At 52.5% G+C, this 27,629-nt stretch overlaps 1 protein-coding gene across 3 annotated transcripts in view; it reads right to left on the reverse strand.

Annotated features, from left to right (window-relative positions):
- KLHL25 (kelch like family member 25) overlaps window positions 1–27,629 on the reverse strand; it is a 36,002-nt gene that overhangs the window by 5,561 nt on the left and 2,812 nt on the right. Inside the window, exons 1-2 of one of the 3 annotated variants that reach the window (XM_077871400.1) lie at window positions 8,973–9,290; window positions 3,837–5,641 (exon numbers count right to left, since the gene is read on the reverse strand). In XM_077871400.1, the coding sequence (XP_077727526.1) occupies window positions 3,861–5,630 (1,770 nt within the window). In that variant the 5' untranslated portion in view covers window positions 5,631–5,641; window positions 8,973–9,290 and the 3' untranslated portion in view covers window positions 3,837–3,860. Of the gene's footprint in view, window positions 1–3,836; window positions 5,642–8,972; window positions 9,291–27,629 lie in introns of those variants that run through there. The other 2 variants (XM_077871406.1, XM_077871392.1) reach the window with 2 other exon arrangements.

Raw genomic sequence — 27,629 nt, forward strand, 5'->3', positions numbered from 1 at the left:
CCTGACCTTTCCTTGCAGAGGGCACTCGGCCTGGGCTCCTCCTGCACCTCATTCAGGCGCCACGACTCAGCACCCCCCACTGCTGTCCCAGTCCCCCCTCCCACTCTCTCCATCTGCCACCCCTGACTCAGGGCCCCCCTCCAGCCTGGTCCTGCAGCACTGTACCTTCCTGCCACTCCACCCCACTTCCTGGGGAGCCAAGGGAGGTTCAGGAACATCTGGGGGCATCAGCTTCCTGCCCCAGTGCTGTGTCACAGGCCCCTTCCCAGAAAGCCAAGGTACGCCCCAGCCTTTGAAGAGATCTAGAGAACTCCAAGTCATCCCAGCATCCCAGGCAGGCAAAGCTGGAGGGAAGCAGGGCTGTGCAGAGCGTGGGAACAACCCCTGGTCAATCTGTGGGATGGAGCCACGGGAGCGGCAGTTTCTCAGGGCTGAGAGGGGGGCTGCTTGGATGCGGGGGGTTCACGAGAAGGAAAGGGCTGCAGGATGCCTGGGTGGCTCAGTGGTTGAGTGTCTGCCTTTGGCTCAGGTTGTGATCCCGGGGTCCTGGGATCAGGTCCTGGGACCACGACTTACAGACAAGTCCTGTATCGGGCTTCCCATAGGGAGCCTGCTTCTCCCTCTGCCTGTGTCTCCGCCTCGCTTATGAATAAATAAAATATTAAAAAAAAAAAAAAAGAAGAAGAAGAAGAAGAAGAAGGAAAGGCCTGGGATACAGGGCAAGAGCTGAAGGACCCTCTGCCTCTGTTGCAGATGGTGCTGGTGGAAGAGCTTGGGAAACCTGCGGCCGGGAGATGCTCACACACTCCTGTGCTGGCCTGGCCCTGGGAGGGCAGGACCCAGGCATGCTTGCCAGTGGGATGCAGGACAGGCTCTGTCATGTGCAATTAGCCTCTTTGCACCTGCTTCCTCCTCCCAGAAGTGGGGCTGACAACATCACCCCCATGGTGGACTGGGCCGAGCTAAAGGGATAAGGCCTTGGCAGTACTCAGATGGGCACACGTCATGTCTGACTATGGGCAATAGACACTTTGAGAAGGAGGAGCTGGCCCAGGGACATGGAGAGGCTCCCACCACCTAAGGCATCCAAAGCCATCATAGTCACCATACTTTGGCGTCACCACCTGGTATAGCAGCGACTCTGGGGGCGCCTGGGTGGTTCAGTTGGTCTGGTGTCTGCCTTCGGCTTAGGTCACAATCTCCGCGTCCTGGGATCGAGCCTCGCTTTGGGCTCCTTGGTCAGCAGTGTATCTGCTTCTGCTTCTCACTCTCTCTCTGCCCCTCCACCTCACTCATTCTCTTTCTCTCAAATAAATAAATAAAATCTTAAAAAAAAAAATCCAACTCTGAACCTACCCCTCCCTTGACCTATATAAGTACTGGGAGTAATACAGTTGTTGCTTCTGTATTCAAGATGGCAAGGCTCAGCTTAGGTGATGCGGTTCCACATAATGAGGGTCAAGCAGCCAGTGAGAGCCAGAACCAAGGAGAGATGTGAGCTTTGCTCCCCCCACTCCTCCCCGTGCCTGGAATGGGGAAAATCCCTAGAAAGGTATAGGGCTTATGAGGCCTGCTGGCTTGCCCCCGCCCCCTCCCACATAGGGTCAAACTACTGTCCAGGGTCATGGGGAAGGGTGAGCACCAATAGGAGGAGGCCTCGGGCCCCACAGAGGACCACCCCAGAGCGAGGGAACAGGGAAGCCACATGGACATGCCATTCTCCTCTTATAGCTTCTAGCCCAGGGGACCAACCACTTGGGCTACTTAGATTTTTCTCCCAAAGGAGAGAGCAGATTAAAACAAAACAGGGCAACCTCAGAAGGGGACAAAGCCCCCTCCTGTCTAGATGGGCTTTCAGGAGCCCGAACACTCCAGATGTAGGAGGGAAGGTGGCTCGGGCCAGCCTCGTGGGCTGGTACGTTCCAGTCAGGACCTCGAAGGCCCGGCCGACCTGGATCTCCGGGCTAGAGCAGGTGCTCTGTGTGGAGGGGCAGTCCCAGCTCAGTCTGACCTCTCTGCTGTGAAGAGCCCACTGCACGCGCGCCAGCAGCCACCGCGGCAGGGAGGCAATCAGGTATTTGGTCCAGGCTGGTGCCTGGGGGGTTTCTGTGCCTGGCCTGAGGGCCAGTTTCTCAGAGCTGTGGCTGCTGACCTGCCCTCCCGGGTGGGAAGGCTATCCTGCATGGCCTCTTCTTGGGCTGGAGGCAGAGCCTGGGATCCGTCACCCCATGCCCCATGCCCCCAGTTTCTCAGAGCCTCTGGGACCTATGTCTCCCTGCCTCCCACTCACCCTGGGGTCCCCAGAACTCAGTCCTAAGGGCAGAAGACCTGCTGCCCTTGCCCCAGGTATGAGGGGCCCAGGAGAAGAAGAAGTGAGGACATCCTGGCTTCCCTAGGGCCTGACCCAATGTGGTGGCACAAGAACACAAACCCTTCCCTGGTGCCTACAAATCTACCATCCCTTTCCAGACCCTACTCCTAAGCTCCCTGCCAGGCTGGCTCAGTACTGGAGTTGGTCCTGCCCCAGAGGGGCTGCAAGAGAGGCCCCACCCCACCCCTCAGAAGAGGCCAGTCCAGGTAAGCTGGTCCTTCCCTTCACCTGACTCTGCACCTGCCCTCAGGCCTTGGGCAAGTCCCTTCTGTGTCTCCCCATCCCTCCATTACCCCCAAAGAGCACCTGACTGTGTCCCTCAGCTCCCTGTCATCCACTTTTGGGTAAGGACCTCACATAACTGCAGGAGCAGTAACTTGGGCAGTACTCTGCAGCAGGCCCTGCCTGGCCAGGGTTCCCTACTGTGACACTCGCTCTAAGGGAGACCCACTGACATCTATACAGGACAGAAGCAGCACCCCATTTCCTCCACGGGGTGCCCGGCCCCACAGCTCTAGCATGCCCCTTGCCCCTTAAGTGCGCCCGTCCATCATCCTTATTTCTCAGGGACCCTGGGGTGCTGCTTGCATGCTGGATGCACACTGGGACTCACCTGGAACTGTGGAAGCCCTGGCTCACCTGGTCTGGGGTGTGGCAGGTGCTTTAGCATTTGTATTGTAAAGAAATCTGGCCTTTGCCCTTGACTTTGGGACATGATCAGTTGTACCCAATAGACTGTCCTTGTTCAGGGCAGGGGTGAGGGTGGGCACATCCATGTGACTTAGGGTAGGGGCTTTGGGTCATGTGGTACCAGGGGACCCAGAGTTGGAGAGTAACCCCAATGGGCAATCAAGCTCCGATAAAAACTCTGGATACCAGAGCTTGTGTAGCATCCCCGGAGGGCAATATCCCGTGTGTAGGGCCACTCACTGAGGTAGGTGCAGTAACGCTGTCCTGAACACACGGAGGCCTCTGCCCCACTCGTCCCTGTCCGTGGCTGATCTTAACCTATATCCCTTCCCTGTAGCAGACCAGGACCGTGAACATAACAGCCTGCAGTGTATTCTGAGTCTTTCCAGTGAATGCTCGAATCTGAGAGTGATTTTGGGAAGCCCTAAGCTGCTGCTGTCAGACGTGAGGATGCTCTTGTGTAGAGACGGCCCTTAGACTCGGCCGACTAGCCTAAATGCCATGCAGTAATTGTCAAAAGATCCCTGGTGATTGTGAGGTGCAGCCACGCCTGGGAAGCACTGCACTGACCTGAGGTGGTGGTCCCTATCTGGCAGAAGGCTTACGTGCTTTGCTCAAGGTTAACTGCAAGTAAGGAGCAGAGCTACGCTTTAGCTCCAGACCTGGAAGAGGCTCCCAGAGCCCCTGGCCACTTGCTGCCCCAACCAGCCTTCCCTGGAGGACATGGCGACCCTGACCCAGGGTGGGAGCAGGCCCCGGGGTGTTGGGGACTCACCTGGCTGGGCTCTGCAGGTGCTCCTCACGAGGGCAGGTGTTTCCAGGTGCTGACAAAGGCAGTGGGGATGAGCGAGTAGGGCACGGTGGTGATGCAGTTCCACGTGTCCGAAGTGGGGTCATAGCAGTCCAGGGTCTTACACCTCTGGGTCCCAAAGTAGCCCCCCACCACGTAGAGCTTGTTGCCCGAGGCCAGGGCGTGGCAGGACATGCGTTTGGCGGTCATGTCCCCGATCCGCGTCCACTGGTTGGTCTCACAGTCAAAGCGGTAGGCTGAGGCAGCTGTGAACTCCGTGTCCCCTCCCATGATGAAGATCTGGCTGCCCAGCACGGCGGCTGCCGTGTACCGCCAAGGCTGGGGGCACTCGGCCTTGATGGTCCACCGGTTCTCCGAGGGGTCGTAGCACTGGACTTTGGACACCATGTCTCGGTGGATGCTGGTCCCTCCAAAAACAAAGAGCTTCAGCTTGGCACTCACCACTGCGGCATTGCTGACGCCATCCCTCAATGGGGCCACCATTGTCCACTTGTTAGCCGCGGGGTCATACTTTTCCACCTGCTTCAGGGAGACCGAAGGGGAGGCCGGGAAGACGCCTGCCAGGGACGTGTGTCCTCCGACCACGTAGAGGCAGTTCTCCAGCTCAGCTGAGCCGTGACCAAAGCGGGCGATCAGCATGGGTGCCGCCTTGGACCACTCCTCGTGGACGGTGTCATATACCCACACGTCCTTAGAGACTCCGTTCTCGGAGCCCCGGCCCCCAGTCACATAGACCTTGCAGCCGATCGCTGAGGCGCTAAACTCTTTGCGGGGGCTGGGCAGGTCCGCCTTTGGGATGATCTCCTTGGCCTTGTGGTCCACCTGGTAGATCTTGTCGCACATGAAGGTCTGGCCCCCCAGGATCAGCAGCGTGTGGCCTGCCTTGCGTGGCCGGGCACAGGGGCTGGTGACCACCCCATCGTTCTGCAGGATCTTGGTCTTGCATCGGAGCGCCTCGTCTATGATAAGCCTGGTGCGCTCATCAGCCATGAGCAGGGCCTCGCCGGAGACGGCCTCCTTCAGGCAGTCAGAGGGCAGCAGGGCCAGCCGCACGCTGCGGAGGAGCTCGGGCAGGTGGGCCTTTCTCTGCTCTAGGTCGTGCTTCACCCATTGCAGGATGGCCTCAAAGACCACGCGCTCGTCCTCTGTCTCCAGCTCGTCACTGGAGATGAGGTCCAGCAGGGTGTCCTTGGACAGGCTGTTGAAGTCCTCGCTCTGCCGCACTGTCTCGAAGTGCACCAGGCACATGCGCCAGGAGAACTCGTACAGCCGGCGGCACTGGTGCGCGTCCGACAGCAGCATCATGCCCAGGCAGTTGGAGGGGAAGAGGTTCTTCTCCAGGAACTCGGCAGCGGCGTCCCGCACATCGTGGAACTGCAGCATGTCGCCCGCCTCCAGGAGCGACTCTGCGTTCTCCTCGTTGATGACGATGCGGGATGAGTAGGCGAAGTCCAGCAGCAGCTCCAGCACCTCGGGGTGCAGGTTGTCCTGGAAGTTGACCGTGTCATCTCGGCTCTCCCGCAGCCCGTGGCTGAACATGGCCTCGAAGTAGCGGCTGGACGCGGCCAGCACGGCGCGGTGGCAGGGGAAGGCGCGGTCCCCCGCCCAGAGCGTGACGTCGGTGAACATGCGGTGCTTGCGCAGCGTGTTCAGGTGGGCCAGCACGCAGTCGGGGTGGGAGGCTTTGTGGAAGAGGGTGATGTTCATGGACCCCGTGCTGCTCCGCGACTTCCGGGTCTCGTGGACGCTGACCGACATGCTGAGCCGACCTGCCGGGCGACAAGGCCACAGGTGAGAGGGGCCGCCCCGCTGCAGCTCACCCTCCAGCCCCTCCTCTCTCGGCTCTGCCGCTCCCCTCAGCCGGGACGGTGCGGGTGGGAGGGGTTGGCTTTGACCCTGCCCTTCGGAAACTGATTTTGTTGATTTCGGACCAGCTTTGGAACCAAACATCTTTGGCCTGGAAATGAGCCACCTCTGGGTGAGTTTGAGCTGCGGTTGCCTCCCATGGTCAAGGGAGGATGTATATGGTGGCCTCAGGCCATTAAGTGGATGTCAGGTCAGAGCAGGGCTAAATAGCATGTGCCCTGGGACACATCCCACTCTCAGGCTGTCCTCTGGGGACACGGCTCTCGTGGCCTGATTCTCCAGCTGGGGAAGCCAAGGCTCAGAGAAGCCAAGTGGCCGTCCCAAGCGCCAGAGCCAGGACTCCCACATGGGCTATCCAGTTCCAAGCCCAAGCTCTCCTCTCTGTGGGCCCAAGGAGATGGACTCTTTCAGGGTTTTCTGTGGCAGGCTGGAAACAATGAGCCCAAGAGCCGCAGACCGCAGGCAGAGCAGAGCCTTAGGTCCTCCCTTCCCCTGCTCCCAGTGGGACCTGTCTTGAGCTGGGCTCCAAGCAGCACTGGCCAAAATCCCTCCTCTCCCTCCCCCTTGGGAAATTCCTAAGAGCCTCCGCTACAGCCCAAGGGCTCAGTGTAGACCTGTTTTCCAAATCCAGGGTCTTTCAAGGCCTCCTGACCCAGTGGGGATGAGCACGGGTTGGAGGCAAAGATGGCTGATCAGTGGCTCACCTGCAAGGCACCTGCTCAATTCTGTTTGATCCCAAACAAGAAAGCCACAAGAAAGGCCCAAGAGACAGTAAGACATGCCAACCAGTAACGTGGACCAGATTTGCCTTTGGCTGAAGCCTCTGGAAAGCCCACAACCAAAGGAGCTTCTTTAGTCCCTACAGGTGACTCTAGGATCCTAGGCCTAGGTGACAGTGGTCACCTCACCTGCCTCCCTCCTTTGTCCTTCTTTGCCAGGCCAGGACTCGGGGCTCAAAGGGCTGCTCTGTGTAGGCAGACACAGTCCTGTCACACAGTTGAATCTGGGGGATTCCAAGGAACTTTAATTCAAGTCCAAGTGATGGTACAACCCTGATGCACTGCAGTGCTGTGGAAGCCTGGCTCAGAATATGGGCAGGCAAAATTGTATGTCTTGAGCAAAAGTGGTCCCAAAGCACCCTCAAAAGCCTGTGCTCCCTTCTTCCTGCTGGTAATGAGCCCCTCCCCAAAAGAAACCCCAAATCTCTTCTTTTTCCTTTTAAATTTTCAAAAGTCTATGATTACCCCACCCCCACTCCAAGTCAATTTTCTGCTTAAGTAATAATCTGGTAAAGGAAGGAAGCGATTTCATGCTTCAGTGAAATTGTAAATTAGCATCCAAGTACATTGCTGTCTCTCTCACTCACTCCTCCCCTGGCAAAGAACCAGAGAAACCACAAACTGACATGATCTGAGCTGCCCGGGCAAGGTCCCTGCTCCCAGGCCTGGGCAGGAAAGGCGCAGAGGCTGGGTCTGGCCCTGCTGCTCTGGGCCCCCCAACTCCAGGCTGCTGGCCTACCAGGGATGCTGCTATATACACCTGCCCCTGCAGGCCACAAGGTCAAGGTTATGAGGTTAGAGTCCACAGGGGTGGGAGCAGTGCCTGGCAAGAGCGTAAGAGAGCTGGGTCCAGGTCCAGGCTGGACAGGTGGTCCCCATTCAACCACTGCCCTGGGGCACCTCTCCCTTGAACCCCTGTTTTCTCTTCCGTGAAACAAAGTCCCTGTCCTGCTGGGACCTCAGAGTCACTTGGTTGTTGGCAGTTATTTACAGAACCTGCCCTCTGAGCCTGGCCCTGGGACCAGGTAGCCCAGAGACTGAGAAGCTGCAGTGGCGTAGCCCACAGAAGCTTTACCAGCAGCTCTGTACTCTGAATTCCAGACACCACAACACGTTTTTCCTAATCTTGCTCACAGACCCTTTCCCAAATGTGGCCATTAATCGAGTGACTCCATCCATCTTGTCCCCACTGTGCCTGGGCTGAACAGGAGCTATGGCCTCTGACCTGTGCACCACACTGAGGGCATGGCTCCAAGGACTCCAATCCAGAGAGCCAGGTGGAGACTCTATGGAAGGAGTTAAGGGCAGGACAAAGCAGGACTCAAAGAATGAGAAAGTGTCAAAAAGCAGGGCAAATGCCAGCAGAGCAGCCACGTCTGCCCTGAGAATGAGGTTAAGGGGTGTGCTCTCCAAAGCCAATGCTGAGTGAGCAGCCCAGGCTCCAGAGCTGACTGACCTCTTGCTCAGCACCAAGATGCCTGACCGCTGATCCAAATTCCCTGCACAGGAGAAGAGCCAGAGATGGGCACACACCCCAAGAGGTTCCCACCCCCAGAGAGCTGCCTGTCCGGGCACCTCCGTGCCCAGAGCAGAGGCACCTGCCTGGCTGTTTCCCCAGACTGTCCCACCTCTTTCTGGGCAGTGCCTGGCTCTGAACCAATCTCCTGGGGACAGCAGCCATCACTCCTGCACTGGCTTGCCCCAGACCCTGAGGCGAGGTGATCGTGTCCCAGAAACATCATGACTCCAGGAAGTGCAGGTCTCATCACCCCAGTTTACAGATGAGGATGCGGAGGCCCAGACACAGGAAGGGAATCACAAGAGATGTGAATCTCTGGCCAGGCCCGTAGGTTCCCAGGGCTGCGTTTCAGCTCTGGCCTGGCCAGCATGGGAGGACAGGTCTCAGAACCAGTGGCCTGCGTGCTACACGCCCTGTGGTGGGCTCATCTCAACCACAACACATCTGGAAGCTGGTCACCTCAACCATAACGTGTCCAGGAGAATTGCTCAGCACTGCCTCCAAATCTGCTGCTCTCCAGCCCAGGAAAATGAGCAATGGCACCAACATGCTCCTTCTTATTTGGACCCAATCTCCAGGCTCTCCCCAGCACCCCTCACCAGAACGCCCTCTGCAGTCCTGTGGCTCTGCCTCTTAAATGAGTCCTGGGTCTGATCCTTCTCCCTGCCTCCGTCCCTCCCCTGGAGGACTAGAAACGCCCCACCCGGTTCTGCTTCTGCTCTCCATGATGCTCCTGATCTGTGCTACGTTTGCACACCACAGGGATCCAAAAGCATCACCTGGATCCCATCATGCCAAGTCACAATCCACCAGGGGCATCCCAGAACCCTCAGGGAAATCCCAAGTTGTCCCTGTAGCCGCTGGTTGCACATGAGTTGACCCCTCCTCACTGACTGTCCTCTGTCTTCACCTCCTGTTACTTCCCACCCTACTCACGCCTTCAGGCCACAATGGACTTCTTATTGGGCCTCAGGACCTTTTCACATGCTGCTCCTCTGGCTGGAAGGCTCCCCACATGTCATTTTTCTGCATGGCTTGCTCTGTCACCTTCTCAGAGAGTAAGTGACCTGACTGACCACCCTGTTGAGGTCACCTCCTCTCCACCCCTCACCCACTTCTTCCTTCCTCACAGTATCCATTGCCACATAACATTATGCACTTGTCTCCTGTCTCCCCAACCTGCTAAAGGTGGGGACCATCTGTGGGCTAACTGATGTGACTCCAATACCCAGCAGGACCGGACACAGAGCAGCCACTTGATCTGACTGAATGAACCCACTGGTCCCTGCCTCTGCTCATGAGGAAGCCTGGAAACTCACTTCCCCTGACGTCTACTGGGGTGCTCATTCAGCCACTCTGCAGACCAAGAGGATGAAGGCTGGGACAGTGGAGGCTGTCGGGGGAGGGGGAGGGGGCACAACAAAGAATGTGTGTGGGGGACACGCTGCCTCCAGTCAGCACGGACACCCTGACTGCTGTCAGAACCACCCTCCTCTGGGCACTCAAGCCTGGCTGGCCGAAATGGCACATCACTGAGCCCTGGGGCTGCCTGCATGCCAGGCCTGGCCAATCAGAGTGCCATCCTCCCAGCCACTACAACGGGCCAAGGAGATGCTAGTCGGTGACATTTACTGGAATTGCAGAGAATGAAGCAGGTGCTGAAGGACAGGAGCAGGGCAGGGGCAGGACGGGATGGTGGCCACACTGCCCAAGACAGGAGCTGCACAGAGGATGCACAGCGGCACCCCTCGTCCCTGCCCAGCTTGAAGCCGGCCTGCCTTTCCCCTTCCTTTTTGTCTGACAGATGTTTTTGTCACTTGCCATCTAGAGTCCCAACCAGTACAAGCACTAAACATCAGTTCCCTGGATCAGTGAGCAGGGGCTGCTCTCCTTGCTAAGGGGTCTTCACTGTGTGAGTCCCTCTGACTTTCCACCTGCAGGAAGGCCACCTCAGACAACAGAGAATGGGTTTCAGGAGATCCTTTTCCGTGTTTACCACCAGTTACACACACAGTCTTCTGCAGGGCAGGGGATACAGAGTGTGCAGGACACAGGGTCCTGTTCAGTGGCAGGAGGGGCGAGCGTTCGAGAGCGTGTGTTCAAGGGCCGTCTCCTTGGCTCCCTGCCTTGGGGGCCACGATAAATCAGATGCTCTCTGCTCTCATGCTTCGTGTATCATAGAACTATTTAGATTACCTCAGCATCATCCTGGGCTTTGATGGATTTAAGGCCCATGATATAACAGCCATGCTCCAGACTAGCAACGTATCATCCTGCTAAGAGGTATTGATCTGCCTCAGACAACACCTCCCTCCGTTCCCTACACTGCACTTCTCACCTGCACAGAAGCAGTGAAAAGGCACCAGATAACAACGTGCCCAGCTCACTTCTCCCCTCATCCTTGGCAAGTTAACTAAATGCACAAGGAAACAAAGCAGCTGAGGGGTAAGACCTCCAGAAGAAACTCACCACGCTCTCCAAAGATCCCGGTGCAGGAAAGCCAAAGGCCTCTGTTCCCAAAGGAAAAATGCACCACAGACAATCAGAGCTGCTGTCAGGGGGCGCCTGGGTGGCTTGGCTGATTAAGCATCTGACTTTTGGCTTTGCCTCAGGTCATGATCTCAGTCAGGGTCTGTGATCGAGCCCCCTGTCCAGTTCTGCTGGAGATTCTCTCTCCCTCTACCTCTGCTCCTCCCTGCTATGCACATGTGCACGCTCCCTCTTTATCTCTCTAACATATAAAAAAATCTTTTTTTTTTTTTTTTAGCTTTTTGCTTATGTATTCATGAGAGACACAGAGAGAGGCAGATATAGGCGGAGAGAGAAGTAGGCTCCCTGTGGGGCGCCTGATGTGGAATTCGATCCCAGGACCCCGAAATCATGACCTGAGCCAAAGGCGAAGGCTCAACCACTAAGCCACCCAGATGCCCCTCATAAATAAATCTTAAAAAGAAAAGAAACTCTGCTGTCGGTGCCACTGTCCAGAGGCCTGGCTGCAGCACTAACCCCCTCTCCGCCTCCCTCTAGCAGCCAGGAGTCCGCCATCCTCAAAACGAGGATGTCATCGTTACTGTTCTTCAGTAGAGGCCAGAGGGAGTGGGAAAGCCCAGGGGCTCGCTGGTGGCAGCAGGTAATGTGGCTCAGACTCACTTGTCAAACGCAAGCTTCCCAAGCAATTCCCATGTGCCGCATACCGGGTACCACATACCAGGTACCAGGTGTGGACAGACAGTTCCTAACGGGGCTGCGCTCTGCGTCAGGTGGGACTGGGGGGGAGCAGAGCAGCAGTGAGCAGCTCAGTGCAGCAGTGGGCTACAGTGGGGTCACTAAGGCCCCGGCAAAGAGGGGACACAGGAGCTGAAGCTTAATTAATGAGCCGGAGCCACAATGTGACGACAAGAAAAGGAAGGTTCTAGGTGGAGGAACAGCAAACACAAAGGCAGGGCAGAAATAAGGCTGGCCCACTCTGGGAAGAAAAAGGCCAGGGGCAGGGTTCCGGGGGCTGGGGGAGGACCAAAGGTACCCATAAACTGGGACACAGCTCCCAGATGGGTGGTGTCGATGTCCCCTCCCTTGGAGTCTGAGTCTGTGGCTACACGGTGACTGACCATTGGGGCCAGACCTTCAGAGATGGGGGTCTTCCTCTCCCTGTCTCTCGCAGTGCTCACTTGAGGGGAAGCCAGACAACGTGAGCCCACCATGCTGTGAGGAGGCGCCGGCCTGCACGTGCGTGAGAGCGCAGGCGGTCTGGCCACTCCCCAACAACCCAGCCATCCAAGCCCAGAGGCCAGACCTGGGAGTGAGGGATTCACCTCGCACAGCCCCGCTACAGTAGGTGGGCCCTGGCTGGCAAGTCGGAACTGGGGTGCCAGACACACAGGATCCTGGGGACTGCAAACGTCACACACATCATCCGACCTCAAAACCCGAAATAAGTCCCGACTGAACACCTGCTGGATACCCGGCTGTGCTGCAGGCCAAAAACCAAGACTGTGTGGTCTTAGCTCTTGGGCTGCACAGCACACACACTCACGCACTAATATGCACTCAAGATAGGAGAGGGTCAGGAGTGTGGGGGGGGGGGGGAGCAGCAAGCCCTCTGCAGATGCTTCCCTGGGGGTACTGCCCCAGCCGTACTGACAATGGTGACAACGCAGCCCCGAGGAGAGATCAAAGTTCCTGAAGGACAGTGGTTAAAACTGGGCCTCCGAAGACCATGCAACTGTGTGTCGTTGGAAAAGTTAATTTGTCTCTCTGGGTCTGTTTTTTTCAACCACAGAGTGATTCAGGAAACAAGTGAGAGACAAGTGAGACAGTAAATGATGAGCATTTCAAGTGGTGTGGGCATGTGTCATGCTTTGTCTCTGGGTTTAGTATTGATGCTCTATTACCACTGTTACCGAAAAAAGAACAGACTCCTCATCCTTACTCCATCTCTACTACCCTCCACTTTGTTTCTTGCTTTTTTTTTTTTTTAAAGTAAGCTCTACACCCAATGCAGGGTTTGAACTCACAACCCCAAGATCAAGAGTTGCACACTCCACCTACTGAGACAGGCCGGTGCCCTGGCCCTCTGCTATGATTAAGGCAATTTTCACAGTCTATTCATTTATAAGTTGTTTGATTTTTTAATGATTATGTAATACTTTTGTGATCAGAAAAAACACCAAAGGTGTTTATCAAGCTGGCTGGATCTGGGTGTCTCCTGGAACCATAAAAACGAAGGAGTTAAATGCTATTAAATACCACAAACATGCTGGGCTCTGTGATGCAACACGCTTCCCAGGCAGAGATCTCGGGGTGGCCACGTGACACTGCAGCTCAAGTGCCTGCCCTGTCCCACCCCCACGTCCTCAGGGAGCCTGCAGGGTGCAGGGGTATCCGTTCTTCCATTTTTCAAGTGGAAAGCAAACTAAGCACCCTTACAAAGCACACAAATCTAATTGTTAATTGAAGGCAAAATCACTGACTCAGAGGTGCAGATCATTCCAGATACAAGTGCATCATCAGACAAAGGGTCCTTTCCCTCAATGCCTCTGCCTTTCAATAGTCCTTTCTTTAAAAAAATAAAATATACATTCAAAAAGTTGTAGGTATCGTTTTTAATTTAAAACCCAAAGGATTAGAACTATTTGTATTTTTCACCGTGTCTCTATTTTGTTTTCCACCTCTATTGTGAAAGATTTCAAACCCGCAGTAAAGTCACGAGAATTGTGTAACACACACCTTCTGCTCAATGTGGTTAGTTGGCTGGATGCAACTTTGCCCCACCCCAGCCCACAGCCTCACCCCCGTTCCTCCTGCAGGGGAATGGCTTGGCCACAAGGACGGTTCTAGAACTAAGCATGGCTCAGGGAAGGGGTGAAGGTATTGCTTCATACAGCACTGGGTTACAAATGAGGTTTCTCTTTAGATGGTGGTACCAAGATGACCCTGCATCAGATCGGTCCCCATGAAAGGGAGACACCAGGCCAGCCGGCCCCTGAGCTCACCTCCCCGCAGGGCAGAACCCTAACTACCTTGGACATCTCCGCAGGGCACACTCTGGGACAAAATGGTCCTCTCACCTGCTTTTCTGAGGTCATGATCACCAGGGCCACTGTACCCTCTCTCAAGTGTGCCCAGCTCCCCTCTACAGTGCGTCCCATGGTGAGCAGTGAGTTCTAATGTTTCCCTAACCATGGCCCGCCTATCTACCTGCAAAGTCTGGAAGGGGAAGGGAGGCCACCGTAGACCCAGAGGGGATGGCAAAGCTTCAGTACTTTCTCAATGCCCTCAAATTTTAAGCACACTTGAAGCAGGGCAACCTCTTTGGTTTCCATGATTGATAGCCAAGTTCCAGGCTGCTGAAGCCTCTGCTGGCCAGGAAGCCAGTGTGAGCTATTATTACAAGTTGAAGATGCATGTGAGATGGATGCCAACTCCACTGGTGTGGAAACATCGCTCTGGGGAAGGGTTCAGGGGTTGCGCTGCACTGGCTTACCCAGGGCAACAGGCTCTGCCTTCCCGGAGGAGGCACAGGACAGGAGGTGAGGGGTCAAGGCTGTGCAAGCCTGCTGGAAAATGAAGCAACACTTGCTGCGAAGCCTCACCAGGGAACTCTGACCAGGGAGGGAGCCAGACAAGACGCACAGCTACCATGGGCCTCTGCTGAGCTGGGCACCTCATGCAGGAGGTGTGATTCCCATAACCAAGCCTGACATGATCGGGATGGTCTGCTTTAAGCAGGATGGGCTAGGTTATGCTGCATCAACAAACACCCCTGAATGTCAGGGGCTTCAGAGGACAGGGGTTTCTCTCTTGCTCATACAATATGCATCATGGTTCAGCGGTGGTAAGAAGAGAAGTGTGAGGAGTGTTCCTGCTATCACTGTCAGCCCCAGGGACCCAGATGACAGAGCAGCGCCATGTCACCCAGCTGGTGCACCAACGGGAAAAGGGAGAACTCTCTGGAATGTGTCGCAGTAACAACTCAGTGCTTGACCTGGAAGGCCCACAACACACATCACTTCTGCTTCCATCTCATTGGCCCAAACTGGACACACAGCTTCACTCACTCACGAGTGCCAGAAGTACGATCTGCCATATGCCCCACTATTTCTGGCACCTGTACACGAGAACAGTAGCTCCGAGATTAACAGCAGGAACACCACCACTAGTACTAAATTACAGTGATCGAGTCCTTGCTCCACCGTAGGCACTGTTCTGTGTGCTAACTCATCCACCTCCCCACGGCCTTAGCTACAACTACCACCCGTGCCTCCTGGCTGGAGGCCGGGTGAGGAGCTCCCTGGCTGTACTTTGTGTGTCCAGCATCACAAGGCTGCTCGTGGTGCAGATCCCTCACTCTTTCCCACGCACCAAGGGGACAGGAGAGATCTGGGGGCACCACAGCCTGGGGTTCCAGCCACCGGACACTCTCTTCTGTCTACCCCTTGGAGCAAAAACGCTTGTCAACCAGCTGCTATGCACCCGGAGCAATGCCGTCTTGAGGAGAATGAAGCCACTGTGCCCCAAGACATCCAAGGTGTGTATTGAATTCACTCTTCTCCTGTGCGCTGCAGAGGCTCCTGGGGAGAAAGCAGCCTTCCAGGGTCATTTTCTGTGTCCTTTTCAGAGGAGGACACCCTGCTGAGCAAGGCCACCTCAGGGAAAGGATCTAACAGCTTCCGAGCAGGCCTTGTCTGGCTGCCCGAAGACAGTGTAAGGGTTTTGCAAACTCCTCACCAGCAGGGTTTTATGTTTTAAGAGAAGCTATCTTGCTCAGGGGAGGAGCTAGCCTCGGGAGGCACTGTTTGGGCCACGTGTCCAGCCCACGGCAGCAACAGCCGAGGGCAGTCAGCACCCCGTTCGCCCAGAACCCTGTCTTCCCACGGCGTCAGCTCCGTGGACCAAGTGACACAGGCCAAGAGGCACTCCCAGGAGCTCAGCATTCTTACTGAAAAGACAATGTAAGAAGGAAGCGCAAGACACAAACAATGTAAATCCCTCCGAATTACAACCCTGAACACAGGGATTTTCCTGAGGGTGAGGGGGTCAGGAGGTGGTGGCTGGGGACACTACCCTAAGGAGCAAAAATTGGTTCTTAGGGGACAGAAAAAAATCTTTCTTTTCTTTTCTTTTCTTCTTTTCTTTTCTTTTTCTTTCTTCTTTCCCTTCCTTCCTTCCTTCCTTCCTTTCTCTTTCTTTCTTTCTTTCTTTCTTTCTTTCTTTCTTTCTTTCTTTCTTTCTTTCTTTCTTTCTTCTTTTTTAAAGATTTTATTTATTTGAGACAGAGAGAGAACAGGAGGGGTAAAGGCAGAGGGAGAAACAGGCTCCCCACTGAACAGGAAGCCCAATGCAGGGCTCAATCCCAGGCCCCTGGGATCATGACCGGAGCCAAACACAGATGCCAACCAACTGAGCCACCCAGGCGCCCCTCTTGTTCTTTTTATATACAAAGCACAGATCTATACACACAGCACACAGACTCACAGTATATCTGGCATTAACTTTTATGTGAGGGGTAATCACATTTGGGGAGAAAAGGTCTGCAAAGGTTTTGGGGGAAGGTGATAAGGTTAAGAAAAACTGCAGAGTAACTATTTTCACTTTGGCTTACTTCCTCCTCCTATCCCCCAAACAGTTTACACTGTTGCAGTTATGGAACTCAATTCCACATGGTTTTTATCTATGTACATAGTTTCCAAATTCCTATCCTTCATTCACTATTGAACAAAGGTTGATTAAGAGCCTGCTGTGCCCAGGCCCAGGGATCCGGTCTTCTGGCTGGAAGTGTCTTCATGGTCCAGTGTCTCTGTGGTTGCCAAATGTAACTTTCAAGGTCTGTGAAATATACAACCACCATCTAGGTCATTAATCCACAGTTTTAAAAGTTTTTATCCAACAGATAGCATTTTTGCTTATGCTGAATTACTGTATTCTTTTGAGATAAAATCTTTGGAGAAGAATCACAGATGTCTGATGTGCCATTGTCCTAAAAGTTCTGTTTACCATGCTGAAACCACCCCGCACAAAGCGGCTTCTTACAGCTAAGGGTGGGGGGTGGTGTAGACTGTACCCAATTCATCAGGGAAGGGCAGACAGAAGGTGCCACATCCTGCTCCCCCCTCAGCTCGGTGGGGACCACCTGGAACCTCTCTGGCCCCCAAAGCTGGGAGTCTGCAAGCCCAGCTGTTGCTCCAGCTGGGAGCAGGGCCAGTGAAATGGACACCACTGCTCTAATCAGAGAGCGGACAGAGAACAGGGCGCTCAGGCTCACCCATCTGTTGAAATTACTTGTTTCCTTTCACTTATCCAGAGTGAGACAGAGAAACAAAAGAGGGGCAGAGAGAACAGTCCCCTCCAAAGCAAACATTGCATCACGGTCTTGGGTTCCTCCCTCTCCAGAAGGACTGGCCTGGCCCTTGGCAAACAGAGACGGTGGGGGTGGGGGGCTGGGGATCTGGAGGGAGGTGCTTTCTTTTCCTGTCTGGTCCCTTAAAAGATTCGCAGAGCCTTACAGATGGAGCCATTAAAAGCACTCTGGCCTAGATATCACTTTCAATGAGCCACCTGGAGCAACAGTCTTGGAGGAAAATGAATATGCAAAATAGAACAGGAAAAAAAAAAAAAAAGAAAAAATGCAACAAAAATATCAAGAGTAAAGCACTAGCCATTTCCTCGTAGTGGATCTTCCTCCCTGTTCATTCTTCTTGAGTCTGTCAGAGTTGGTGTTGATCTGGAATCAAAACACTCCTCAATTCCTAAAGCCCAAGACGACACAGCTCTGTCTTTTCTCTTCCCATTGAGGGCCGAGAGCAGGAGAGTGCAGCTGGAGAGCAATTTGCAGTTATCTTTCAAAATGACAAATGCAGGTGCCCTCTGCCCTGGCGTTTCCACTCCTTGGGAACCCCGCCCTCGGTTCCACTTGCACATGAGCTTCTAGCTGCAACCAAAAGGCTGGAAAACAATCTCAATGCTCATAAATAAGAGTCCTAGCCAAATAAACCGTGGTTCATTCATAGAGAATACTATGCAGCCAAACACACACACACACACACACACACACACACACACACACACACATTAAGCAGGTGGCTTTCCATGCTAACATGAGGTGCTGTGGATTGCATGCTGTCTTTTATGTATGCTAGAAACCAGACCACCTATGCACACACACACACACAGAGACAGGACACACCTGTGGATATGTGCACAGACTTCTGGGAGGCTGCGGAAGAAACTGGTTGACAGTAGTGCCACCGGAGATCACAGGGGAGACCCCTCATCACTCTGAACTGCTGGATTCTGTGCCAGATGCAGTATCACTTTTTCAAAACCCTGCCATACATGAACCTTTGCACCAGGTACTTTTCTTTTTAATAAAGATTTTATTTATTAATCATGAGAGACACACAGAGAGAGGCAGAGAGAGAAGCAGGCTCCATGCAGGGAGCCTGATGTGGGACTTGATCTCGGGGACTCCAGGTGATCCTGGAGCCAAAGGCAGATGCTCAACCACCAAGCCAGCCAGGCATCACACACCAGGTACTTTAAATGCATTCTTTCACTTAATCCTTAAGATACCTTTTCAGGGTCCCCACTGTACAGATGGGCAAACCAAGGCTCAGAGAAGATTTTTAAAATGTGCAGATATCCTTAGTACTCAAAGCTGTTTTGCTGCCAAGTCCCCGCTCAAATAGCAGGATATGGACTATTTCTGAAGACAAAGAACCTTCCTGGCCACAAATGCTGTGTGCAGCTGAACAGGGATGGTGTTTTAAATGAAAACCCTTGATTTCTCAAGCACTCCCCTTCCACTTAGCAGACCTGTACCTTCCCTCCTGGGCCTCAGGAAAGCAGGAAGCATGTGGAGGTGTGCCTTGCTGCCAGGCTTAGTACTGGGGAAGGGTGCTTGCCACAGAGGACAGTGGATGCCCTGGGGACAGACCAGACCTGTGATACAGGCTTTGGGTCAGGCATCTGCACCCCTGCCCACCAGTCTGGGATCTCCCTCTTGCTGGTACTGCCACAACCATAATGTGAGACCCGTGCTGGTATTCAAATACTCAGTGCCCTTGTTTCCACATGTATAAAATGGGAGTGAAAATAACCATGCTCACCTCACCGGGCTGCTGAGGGACTAAAGGGGGAAAATTAATGTAGAGAGCTAGGCTCAAGGCCTGGCACCTAGTTCCCGGTTTACAGGTGCTTTGGGCAGCATAGTACCCTCAAATGGTTTGGTCTTAGGATCTCTCTGCAATTTAAAAAAGACTGCGGGGTGCCTGGGTGGCTCAGTGGGTTAAGTGTCTGCCTTTGGCTCAGGTCAGGATCCCAGAGTCCTGGATCAGGCTGTGCTGGGCTCTCTGCTCAGCAAGGAGTCTACTGCTCCCTCTCATTCTGTTCTTTCTTCCAGCTCGTGTTCTCTTTCTCTCCCTCTCAAATAAATAAAGTCTTCAAAAAAAAAAAAAAAAAAAAAAGATTGAGGATCCAAGAGGCTTTTGTTTATGTGGTTTTGCCTGACATTTATCAAAATTAAATTTGAATTTTTAAAAATTAAAACTGGGGAAAAATATAAACGTACATTAGTTAACTGAAAAATAATAAATCCATTGTATGTTAACATAAGTCATTCATAGATGTATTTTCCAAAAAAAAAGTGTTTTGTTTTGTTTTTTTAATTGAGAGTAGTGGCTGAATCCCCATATCTGCTTCTGCATTGTTTGTTGTAAAATGTTTTCATTTAAGAATGTGTAGAAAATCCAGCCTCACGGTTGTCGGAAAAGGAAAGAGACTCTAAGAGCCTTTTCAGATAATTTAGGATAACCTTCTTTGATACTAACCAAGACCTGCAGCTTCTTAAAGAAGCAGTAGCTTCTTAAAGATTAATTGCAGCGTGGAACCTGAGCCTGAATTGGTGAACTTTTGTACTCTGTGACATTCCGATCTCCCGGTCTATCTTGTACTCTGAATGGATTTTTCACCCATGCATGGTTTGGTAACACCGTGCAACGGTCATTTGGAACACATTAGCTCACTAAGCTATGCACTCAGAGAGATTAGAGAAAAAGGCAAATAACATCTTGGTATTGCCATGAAAACAGTTTTGACCTTGGGGACCACTAAAAGAAACTCGGGGAGCCTCTGAACCACACTTCGAGAACACCAGGTTAGCAGAATTCCCTTATCCTCCATGTTAGCCATGTTTTTGTTGAGAACTCAGAGGAAAACTTCTGTGGAAAGTAAGGTGTGGGTGACAGCAGGATCACCTGCCCCTGCGGATCTCAATCCCCCTCCCCAGCTTGCATAGAGGTGTGGTCACAGGGCCCAGCACCCTCTAACCCGCTGGCTGTCTGGCCTCCCCACCTGCCCTGGTGCCTCCCTTCTTCCCGTCTCCCCAGCTCCTCCCCTCATTACCAGCCACTTTCTTCTTACCACAAGACCCCCTCAGGCTCCCCCAAAATGACAGAGCTGGGTACTTTGTACTGGGCAGGGCCTCAGACAGCAAACTACAGGGGCCATGCACAGGCTGCTACCCTTGGGCTTTGCAGCTGATAATTCTTGGTCTCTTGAAATTACATATGTGTGTATATTTATAGCCAAATACATGGGTGCTCAGAAATCACGACTCATTCATAGATATATTTTTAGCACATTGCCTGGCCATCAAGTTCCGTTTAATCTTCCTTCCCGGGTTCCTCGTGTCACTAGTCCTATGCTGAAGATGAGGTTAAGGCCTTCCCTCCAGTGCGCTGGACTATGAGGGGCCCGTGACCCCAATCTCTCCCGCCCCCAGCAATCTGAGGCCAAATGCTTTGCTCCTGACCACCAATCTCTCCTGCTCAGTAGCCTTGAATTCGGCTTGGACATCCAAGCCTGGTTCAGTCTGCCTCCACTCCAGCTTCATGGCCCACCCCCGACCCTCTTCCCTGACGCCATGCATGCAGACAGGCTGGCCTTCCCAGTTCTCCTGATCCCAATTCTGCCCTCAAGTCTCAGCTTCTCCATGAGACCTCACTTCACCATTATACCCCCCTCTGGACTTAGCAGCCAGTGTGTGGAGGGCCCTGGCCATACAAGATACCATGTGCAGGGCCCTGTGCCATGTACCAGGGATACGGGGGTGAGTAAATAAACATTTTTTTGTCTTATTTCCTGCCATTAACATTCTGATACCCATTGATTCTTTGCTATAGCATTGTGGTGTTTCTTGTCTGGCACTCAGGTCATTGTATATTGTCCCCCTATTTTAATTTCCAACTCATAGAGGACCGTATTCTGTGTCATCTTTGCCTAGAATTATGCAATGCTCAGTAAATAGGGCTGAAGGGGAAATGGATTAACCACAATATCCACTGGAATAAGAATCAGAAACACCCAGACATCTGTCAAACCCATGTGAGAGGTTCCCAATATCTGCTGTATTAACCTGCAATATGACTGACATATTTCGTATTTAAATATTTTAAGTGCTAGATGGGAAAGAACAACTCTCAACCGTGCTCTGGATGGTGTTCCATAAATTGCAGGGATCAAACTGGAGATACTGCCTAATGGGGCGGCTAGGCTCTAAGCCCCTAGTTCCAAATTCCCATACTGCTGTCTGTACCTGTATGACTGACCCCAGATACTACATATTCCCTAAGCGTCAGTCTTCTCATCTGGAAAACAGGGTGAAGAGAACTGTCCCTATGTCAAAGAACTATCCTGGGAATTAAAGGAGAGAATTCAGGTAGAGAGCTTAGCACAATGGGGCACACAAAATTCACTCAGTTCATGAGAGTTGCTGCTTTTCATACTACTGTTGCAGCCCCGGGTGGCGTGAGCCCTGTGATGGCATGAGCCTCAGCATGAGAACATGCAAAGATGGCCAGTCCGCTGATCTCCACCCCTGGCCTGACTCCTGCGACTGACATGGCACCCACATGGCAAAGGAATCTGCAGACAGAATAAATGATGTTGCTAACTGATCAGGTGACCTAGAAACAGAGAGGTTATCTGAGTGGGCCTGACCTAATCAGAGGAGCCCTTTCCAGCAGAGTTTTCTCCAGCAGGTCACAGAAGCAGATGCCAAAGATTTGCAGCAGTAAAGGATTTGGTGCCCCACTTCAGATTTGGAGATGGAGGGGGCCATGTGGCACAAAATATGGCAGCCTCTAGGGGCGGAGATCAGCATCCAAAGTGGACAGGGGGACCTCAGTCCTACAATCACCAGGAATTTGACTGTGCCAACAAACCTGAATGGCCAGGAAGCAGACTCTCCCCCAGAGCCTCAGGGTAAGAGCTCAGTCAACACCTTGACCTCAGACTTCTGGTCCAAGACCTTAAGCAGAGAACCCAGTCCAGCCAGCTCAGGCTTCTGCCCTATATACCTATGAGTTAATAAATAGGTACAGCTTAAGCCACTAAGTTTGTGGTGATTTGTTACATAGCAACAGGACCTAATATAAGCCCTGCTTAGCCTCTAGCCATAAGGAAAAGCATACCACATGCTTGTTCAAAGGGTCTGGGGTCACACCTTCTGTAACCTTAATTGCTGTATCTGTGATGCTTGAGAGCCCGGACTGTCTTACTCATGTCCACTCCTAGCACTTAGTGCAGGTATCATGTAGAAGCTCTCAATAATTTCACTCACATTCAAAAATGTCAACTTCTGGGGCACTTAGGAGTAGAATGGCTTAGCTGGTTAGCTTCAGTCCCATGACCAGCTAGTTATAAGGTATTCAGGTGTAATTATCTGGGCAAAACCCAGCAAAAGCCTCTTTTTGGCTTAGAGGAGAGCTCCAGACACTGCAAGTGGTTCAGAGGAAGCCACTCAGCAACCAGGGGAGGTATGTGTCCACATGCAAAGTACCTTGCTTTACACACCACCTGACCATGCTGTGGCCCCTGCCTCAGCCTGCGGCAGCCTCCCAGTACTTAGCTGGCTAGCCAAACCCTGACATTTTGCTTGTAATTGCACCTTCCAGTAAAAAGTCCTAGTTGGAGTGGTAAAAATAGCAGCTATGACTTCCTCAGCATAGATATACCAGTCCATCTCACGGCCTGAAAGGAAACCTGGTGATCTGACTGCAGGACGGCAGCAGGAGGCACCCAGCAAGGGTGGCCACTCTTGCCTCTGCCCCTGGTGGACCATCCTTAAATAAGCTCCCAAGATGCTCCCTTCACTCCTTTCCCGAAAAACCCAACCCTCAGAATCAGGGAATGTCTGAGAAATGTGAAAACTTGCCAATAGCCCAGCTCCCCACCCTCCTCACCTCCTGCTCACTAGCTGCAGAGGTACAATGAGGGGAGGCCCCCCACCAAAGCCCTTTGGGGTCCGATGGTCCCTTTGTGCATTTGCTCTCTATTACCCTCTCCCATGTCTGTCTACCTTCCTCTCTGTGGCCTCCCGTCCCCTGCAGCTGTCCTAACCACATTGGGCAGGGGATGGATAACAGAAATCTCCACCAGGGCTTATTTCTGAGTTATCCCTGGGGCAGCAGGGCTCATACCAGCCTGGATTACTGCCCCTCAAGCAGTGGAGGCGAGCTGTTAGAGCCCACTTGGGGAATGACAGGAGAGCCTGGCTAAAGTGTCCCCAGGGCCATCATAGTGCCTGATGGCACCCAGGAACCATATGGGAGTGGTTTTCCCTGGCCCCAGACTCCTTCTTTCCTTCTCTACCAATCTCCAGAGCTTCCCCATCCTTCTGTCTCTGAATCAAGTACAAGGGACCTTTTGTCAATCTTTTGCTTCTTTTAAAGCCTCTTGTTACAGGAAAACAGACAAGGACCCCCAAAGTAATAAACATAGGAATCAATAAAGTTCTAAGAGCCCCCACTTTTGGTCTAACCAGCAGGTAAGTAGAGGGATCAGCTTGTGGTGATCAATGCCCTTTCAGAGCTTTTTTATGGATGGGATAGAGAACCTTCTCTCTACCCTCCTGGTTCATTTCTTCCTTCCTGTAGGTGAGACGAGGAGGAACACACCTACCCAGCTAGCCCTCCGACTTTTCTTTCAGGCCACATGAGGGATGCCAGGCAGACATCCCACCTAAAGCCACCCGAGGGCCTCCTCTAGACAGAGTGGCTGTTTAGAAACACTCAGATTCACTCACATGTTCAGGACTTTAAATCTCTGGCTCTCACTAGTAAAACCCATGATGTTTGCAGAACTTTTCAGCATAAAATGAACTTTCAGGAATGTTTTCCCATGCGCAACGCACAGCAGCCTGGCAGGGGGGCAGGGCAGGGATTAAAAGGGCCTCATTTCACAGATGAAGCTTCGCTGGAGGTCAGGAGATCAGTCACAGGCAGAGCCAGCAATCGCTAAACCATGATATTCTGGAAAAACAAAGATGGATGAAAACAAAAAGAGGAAGCCTGGATAAACTGGATTTTTTTTTTTTTTTTGGTCTGCTTGTTTTAAAGGAGTTATGAGATCATAACCTCTCCATCACATGAGTTAAGAGTGAAAACATGGATAATGTCAAGTATTATCAAATATGGGTGAGGATGTGGGCAAATGGGCTCCCAGACACCATCAGTGGGTGAGTGACCTGCCTGTCTTTGGGAAAGGCATTTGGCTTTGACAATGAACATTTAAAAATCAGAAAGATGCCTAGTCAAGGACACACACGACTTCATGGATTGTATGAAGGAGAAAAAAAGAAAGTCAGACACAACCTGTCTCCCCTGGAGAGAGTAAGATGAAAGCCGGTGCTGGGCCACACAGGAATATCGTGCAGCCAGAAGGGTATGTACCAAACCACTGACAGATACCAAGGCCAAAGAGACTTCCAGACCATGCTGCATCTCTCATGTTGTTTGTTTATAAAAGGAATCCACTGATATATTACCAAAGTTTCATTTTTATTTTATTTACTCATTCATTCATTCATTTGACACAGAGAGAGAGGCAGAGACATAGGCAGAGGAAAAAGGAGGCTCCCTGCAGAGAGCCTAATGCAGTACTCGATCCCAGGACCCGGGATCATGACCTGAGCTCAAGGCAGAGATTCAATCACTGAGCTACCCAGGCACCCATGACTGAAGTTTTAAAGGAAACAATTAAACAACTTAAAGGAACATGTTTTCCTCAGCCTTGCCAGAAAGCAAGATTTCGGTGTGCAATGGCTGTGGCCTATCTCTGGCTAGATCCCCCTCCGCAGCCCATGCTGTTCCCAACCTGTACACTCGCTTGTTCCCTGCCTGGCATGTACTTCCTCAGATCTTCCCATGGGTGCCTAGGTCCAGTCTTGCAGGTCTCCACTTAAATGTTACCAATCCTGAGAGACCTGCTTCAGGCCCCCTCAGTCTCCTACCTTGACCTTTCCTCCCCATCCACGTCCAGCAGCCCTGATGGGAGCTGTATTTATTTTGTCTATCTGGTCCCAGTTCAATAGGGGCTCCAGGATGGTGGGGACCTTGCCTTGTTTTCTGCTGCATCCCAGAGCCTGGTAGAGAACGGACGGCAAAAAAATATTCATTGGACACATCTCGAACGGAGAGGCTAGAAACAGTCTACTTCTTCACTTCTCCAATGGGGAAACTGAGGCAGGCTCTTGACATGTCACTCCCCCTGTGCCACAGTATGCCACAGTGCACCACAACCACTGATTACCCATCTACCTCACTTGCCAGAGGCTGAACTTCCAAGAAAGGAGTCTCTTTGAGCCTGACTTCTTTTTCCTAGTTTCTAGTCCAGGATGAGCCATTCAGAAGGTGTGAAACAAAAGCCTGTTACATGAATGGAGCTGTATGGCTTTTTCCCTTGAATTTTCAAAGCTATGAACAGAAGCATTCACAGTTAAGGGACTCGCTGCCCAGGGTCTCACCAGCCTGGCTAGCATGCAGCAGAACTTGAACTCTGGATGCTGGATGTAACTGCCATGGCTTTCTATAAAAAGAGCTCTTGGGTCTCTTGGCTTTCACTCCTGCCCAGACAAATCTGGCCTGGCCAACTGCAAACTTGGCAGGCAGCTCATTCTGGAATTGGGTGAGCAAAGCTCCTCTTATCGTAATTAGGAAATTCATTCCCTTCACCCTAGATTGATCTGTGGTCAGCCTCTCCTTGGGGGACCAGTGAGAACAGGTAGAAAATAAACAAGGCTTTTTCTTTCTTTTTTTTCTTTTATTTTTTTTAAAGATTTTATTTATTCATGAGAATACACAGAGAGGAGAGAGAAGCAGAGACACAGGCAGAGGGAGAAGCAGGCTCCATGCAGGGAGCCTGACGTGGGACTCGATCCCAGGTCTCCAGGATCACACCCTGGGCCAAAGGCAGCGCTAAACCGCTGAGCCACCAGGGTTGCCCAGGCTTTTTGTTTCTAACCTATCCCTGCATCCTACTCTGATGGATTGGCTGACAGTAGAAGGTATCTTCTTGGCAGGCAGAGGTGGGTGGGAAGTGACACCCTAGGTGAACGTGGTCCTCCCTCTGGCAACAGAGATACAATTCTCCCACGGCCCTGCTCAGCCCCCGCCTTCTTGCAGGAGGAGCTATCCAACTGGTCTTGCAGGCACCTTCTTGGCAAAGTCTAGTGTGTAGGAGCCTCGGGTCCTCCTCCTGTCCCCCTGGGCTCCTTCATGATCCCTACCAATCTTGGGAGATCTGTGCCCATCTCTCTTCTTGGAAGAGGCCCTGGGGACCCCTGCTGGCTAGGTCCCACCCCATCCATTTTGGTACTGGGGAGAGGGTGCCAGCCTAAGTGCTTCCATACTTGGTGCCCAGGTCCCTGCCTGGCACCAGCTAGAACAACCCTGGGAAGTAAGTCACCCACAAGCAACCTTCCCTTGGGCCCAGCTTTGTTCTTCTTTGACCTGGTCTTCTGGCTTCATCAGCCCCTAATCCATGGGCGCCCTTTAGACGTGAGCCCTGGACTCCAAGGCAGTGGGCAGAGGCAGGGAGCCGAGGGAGGCCTGAGCAACTGCGAACGTCTGACTCAGTTTCCATTCATCAAGAGAGGAAAGAGAACTAGGAGCTTGCCTACTATATACCCTTCTCGTTCTACAGGAGGAAAAACTAGGGCCCAGAGAGGGAAAGTGACTTGCCCAGAGCCCTACAGCACCCATCAGAGGCAGAGCAGGAAGTCTAGACTCCTAACTTCTAATCTGTCCCTCCACACTCTCTACTGGCTGCCTCTTCTTCCTGCCCAAGAGGGCTAGGCAAATAACTCAAGCCTATACACTTACATGACACCGGAGGCTGTTAGAACCTTTGGGATTTTACAGCAAAACATGTAATAGAAGTATCATACAGAAGAGCGTCCACACATTTTGGAGAAGAGCCAGCTGACGCCCATACACTTGGAGGACCTACATAAAATAGCACAGTCAGGGAAGAGGTGCAGCAGGACTTCCAGACCCCCACCTAAGTGCTCTTTCTCCCAGTATGTTCCAGGTGTAAGTGTTCCAACTGTAGTGGGAAGTGAGGAGGTGGAGTTAACCTTGGGCCTCAGTCCCATTAAAGCGAGGTGTGGCCCAGAGAGCCTGGTCCAGACTCTGTGTACATCCCAGGGCTACAGGAGACCACTGTGAGGGAATCCAGTGAAATTTCCCAACCAAACTGGATGTCTCAGATCACAGAGACAGAGCTTTGAAGAACGGGTCAGGGATCCCTGGGTGGCGCAGCGGTTTGGCGCCTGCCTTTGGCCCAGGGCGCGATCCTGGAGACCCGGGATCGAATCCCACATCAGGCTCCCGGTGCATGGAGCCTGCTTCTCCCTCTGCCTATGTCTCTGCCTCTCTCTCTTTCTCTCTCTGTGACTATCATAAATAAAAAAATAAATAAAAATTTTAAAAAAAAATGAAGAACGGGTCAGTGAGCTACACATGCCTACCTTTTTTTCATCCAAAGTGTATGGGCAGGGCTTTAGAAGGAAAAGTTCAGCAGTAAGAAAGAACACCGTCTACCAGAGCCAGAGGGAGGGGACAGAGCGAGGTGGCTGATCACGGACACACCAGCAACATCTGAACCCAAATCTGGTTTCTGAGCCCATGCTCGTTCCCCTGACCTTGTGCTTGAATAGATGTAATAGGAAGAGACATAACAGGAAGCCCTCCCATCCTTGACCTCTATCTCTGCTCCCACCATCCCCATCGCCACAGTCTGGCAAGGCAAGTGCCTGCA

Source organism: Canis aureus, chromosome 2 (assembly GCF_053574225.1).
Source record: "Canis aureus isolate CA01 chromosome 2, VMU_Caureus_v.1.0, whole genome shotgun sequence".
NCBI classification, from domain to species: domain Eukaryota; kingdom Metazoa; phylum Chordata; class Mammalia; order Carnivora; family Canidae; genus Canis; species Canis aureus.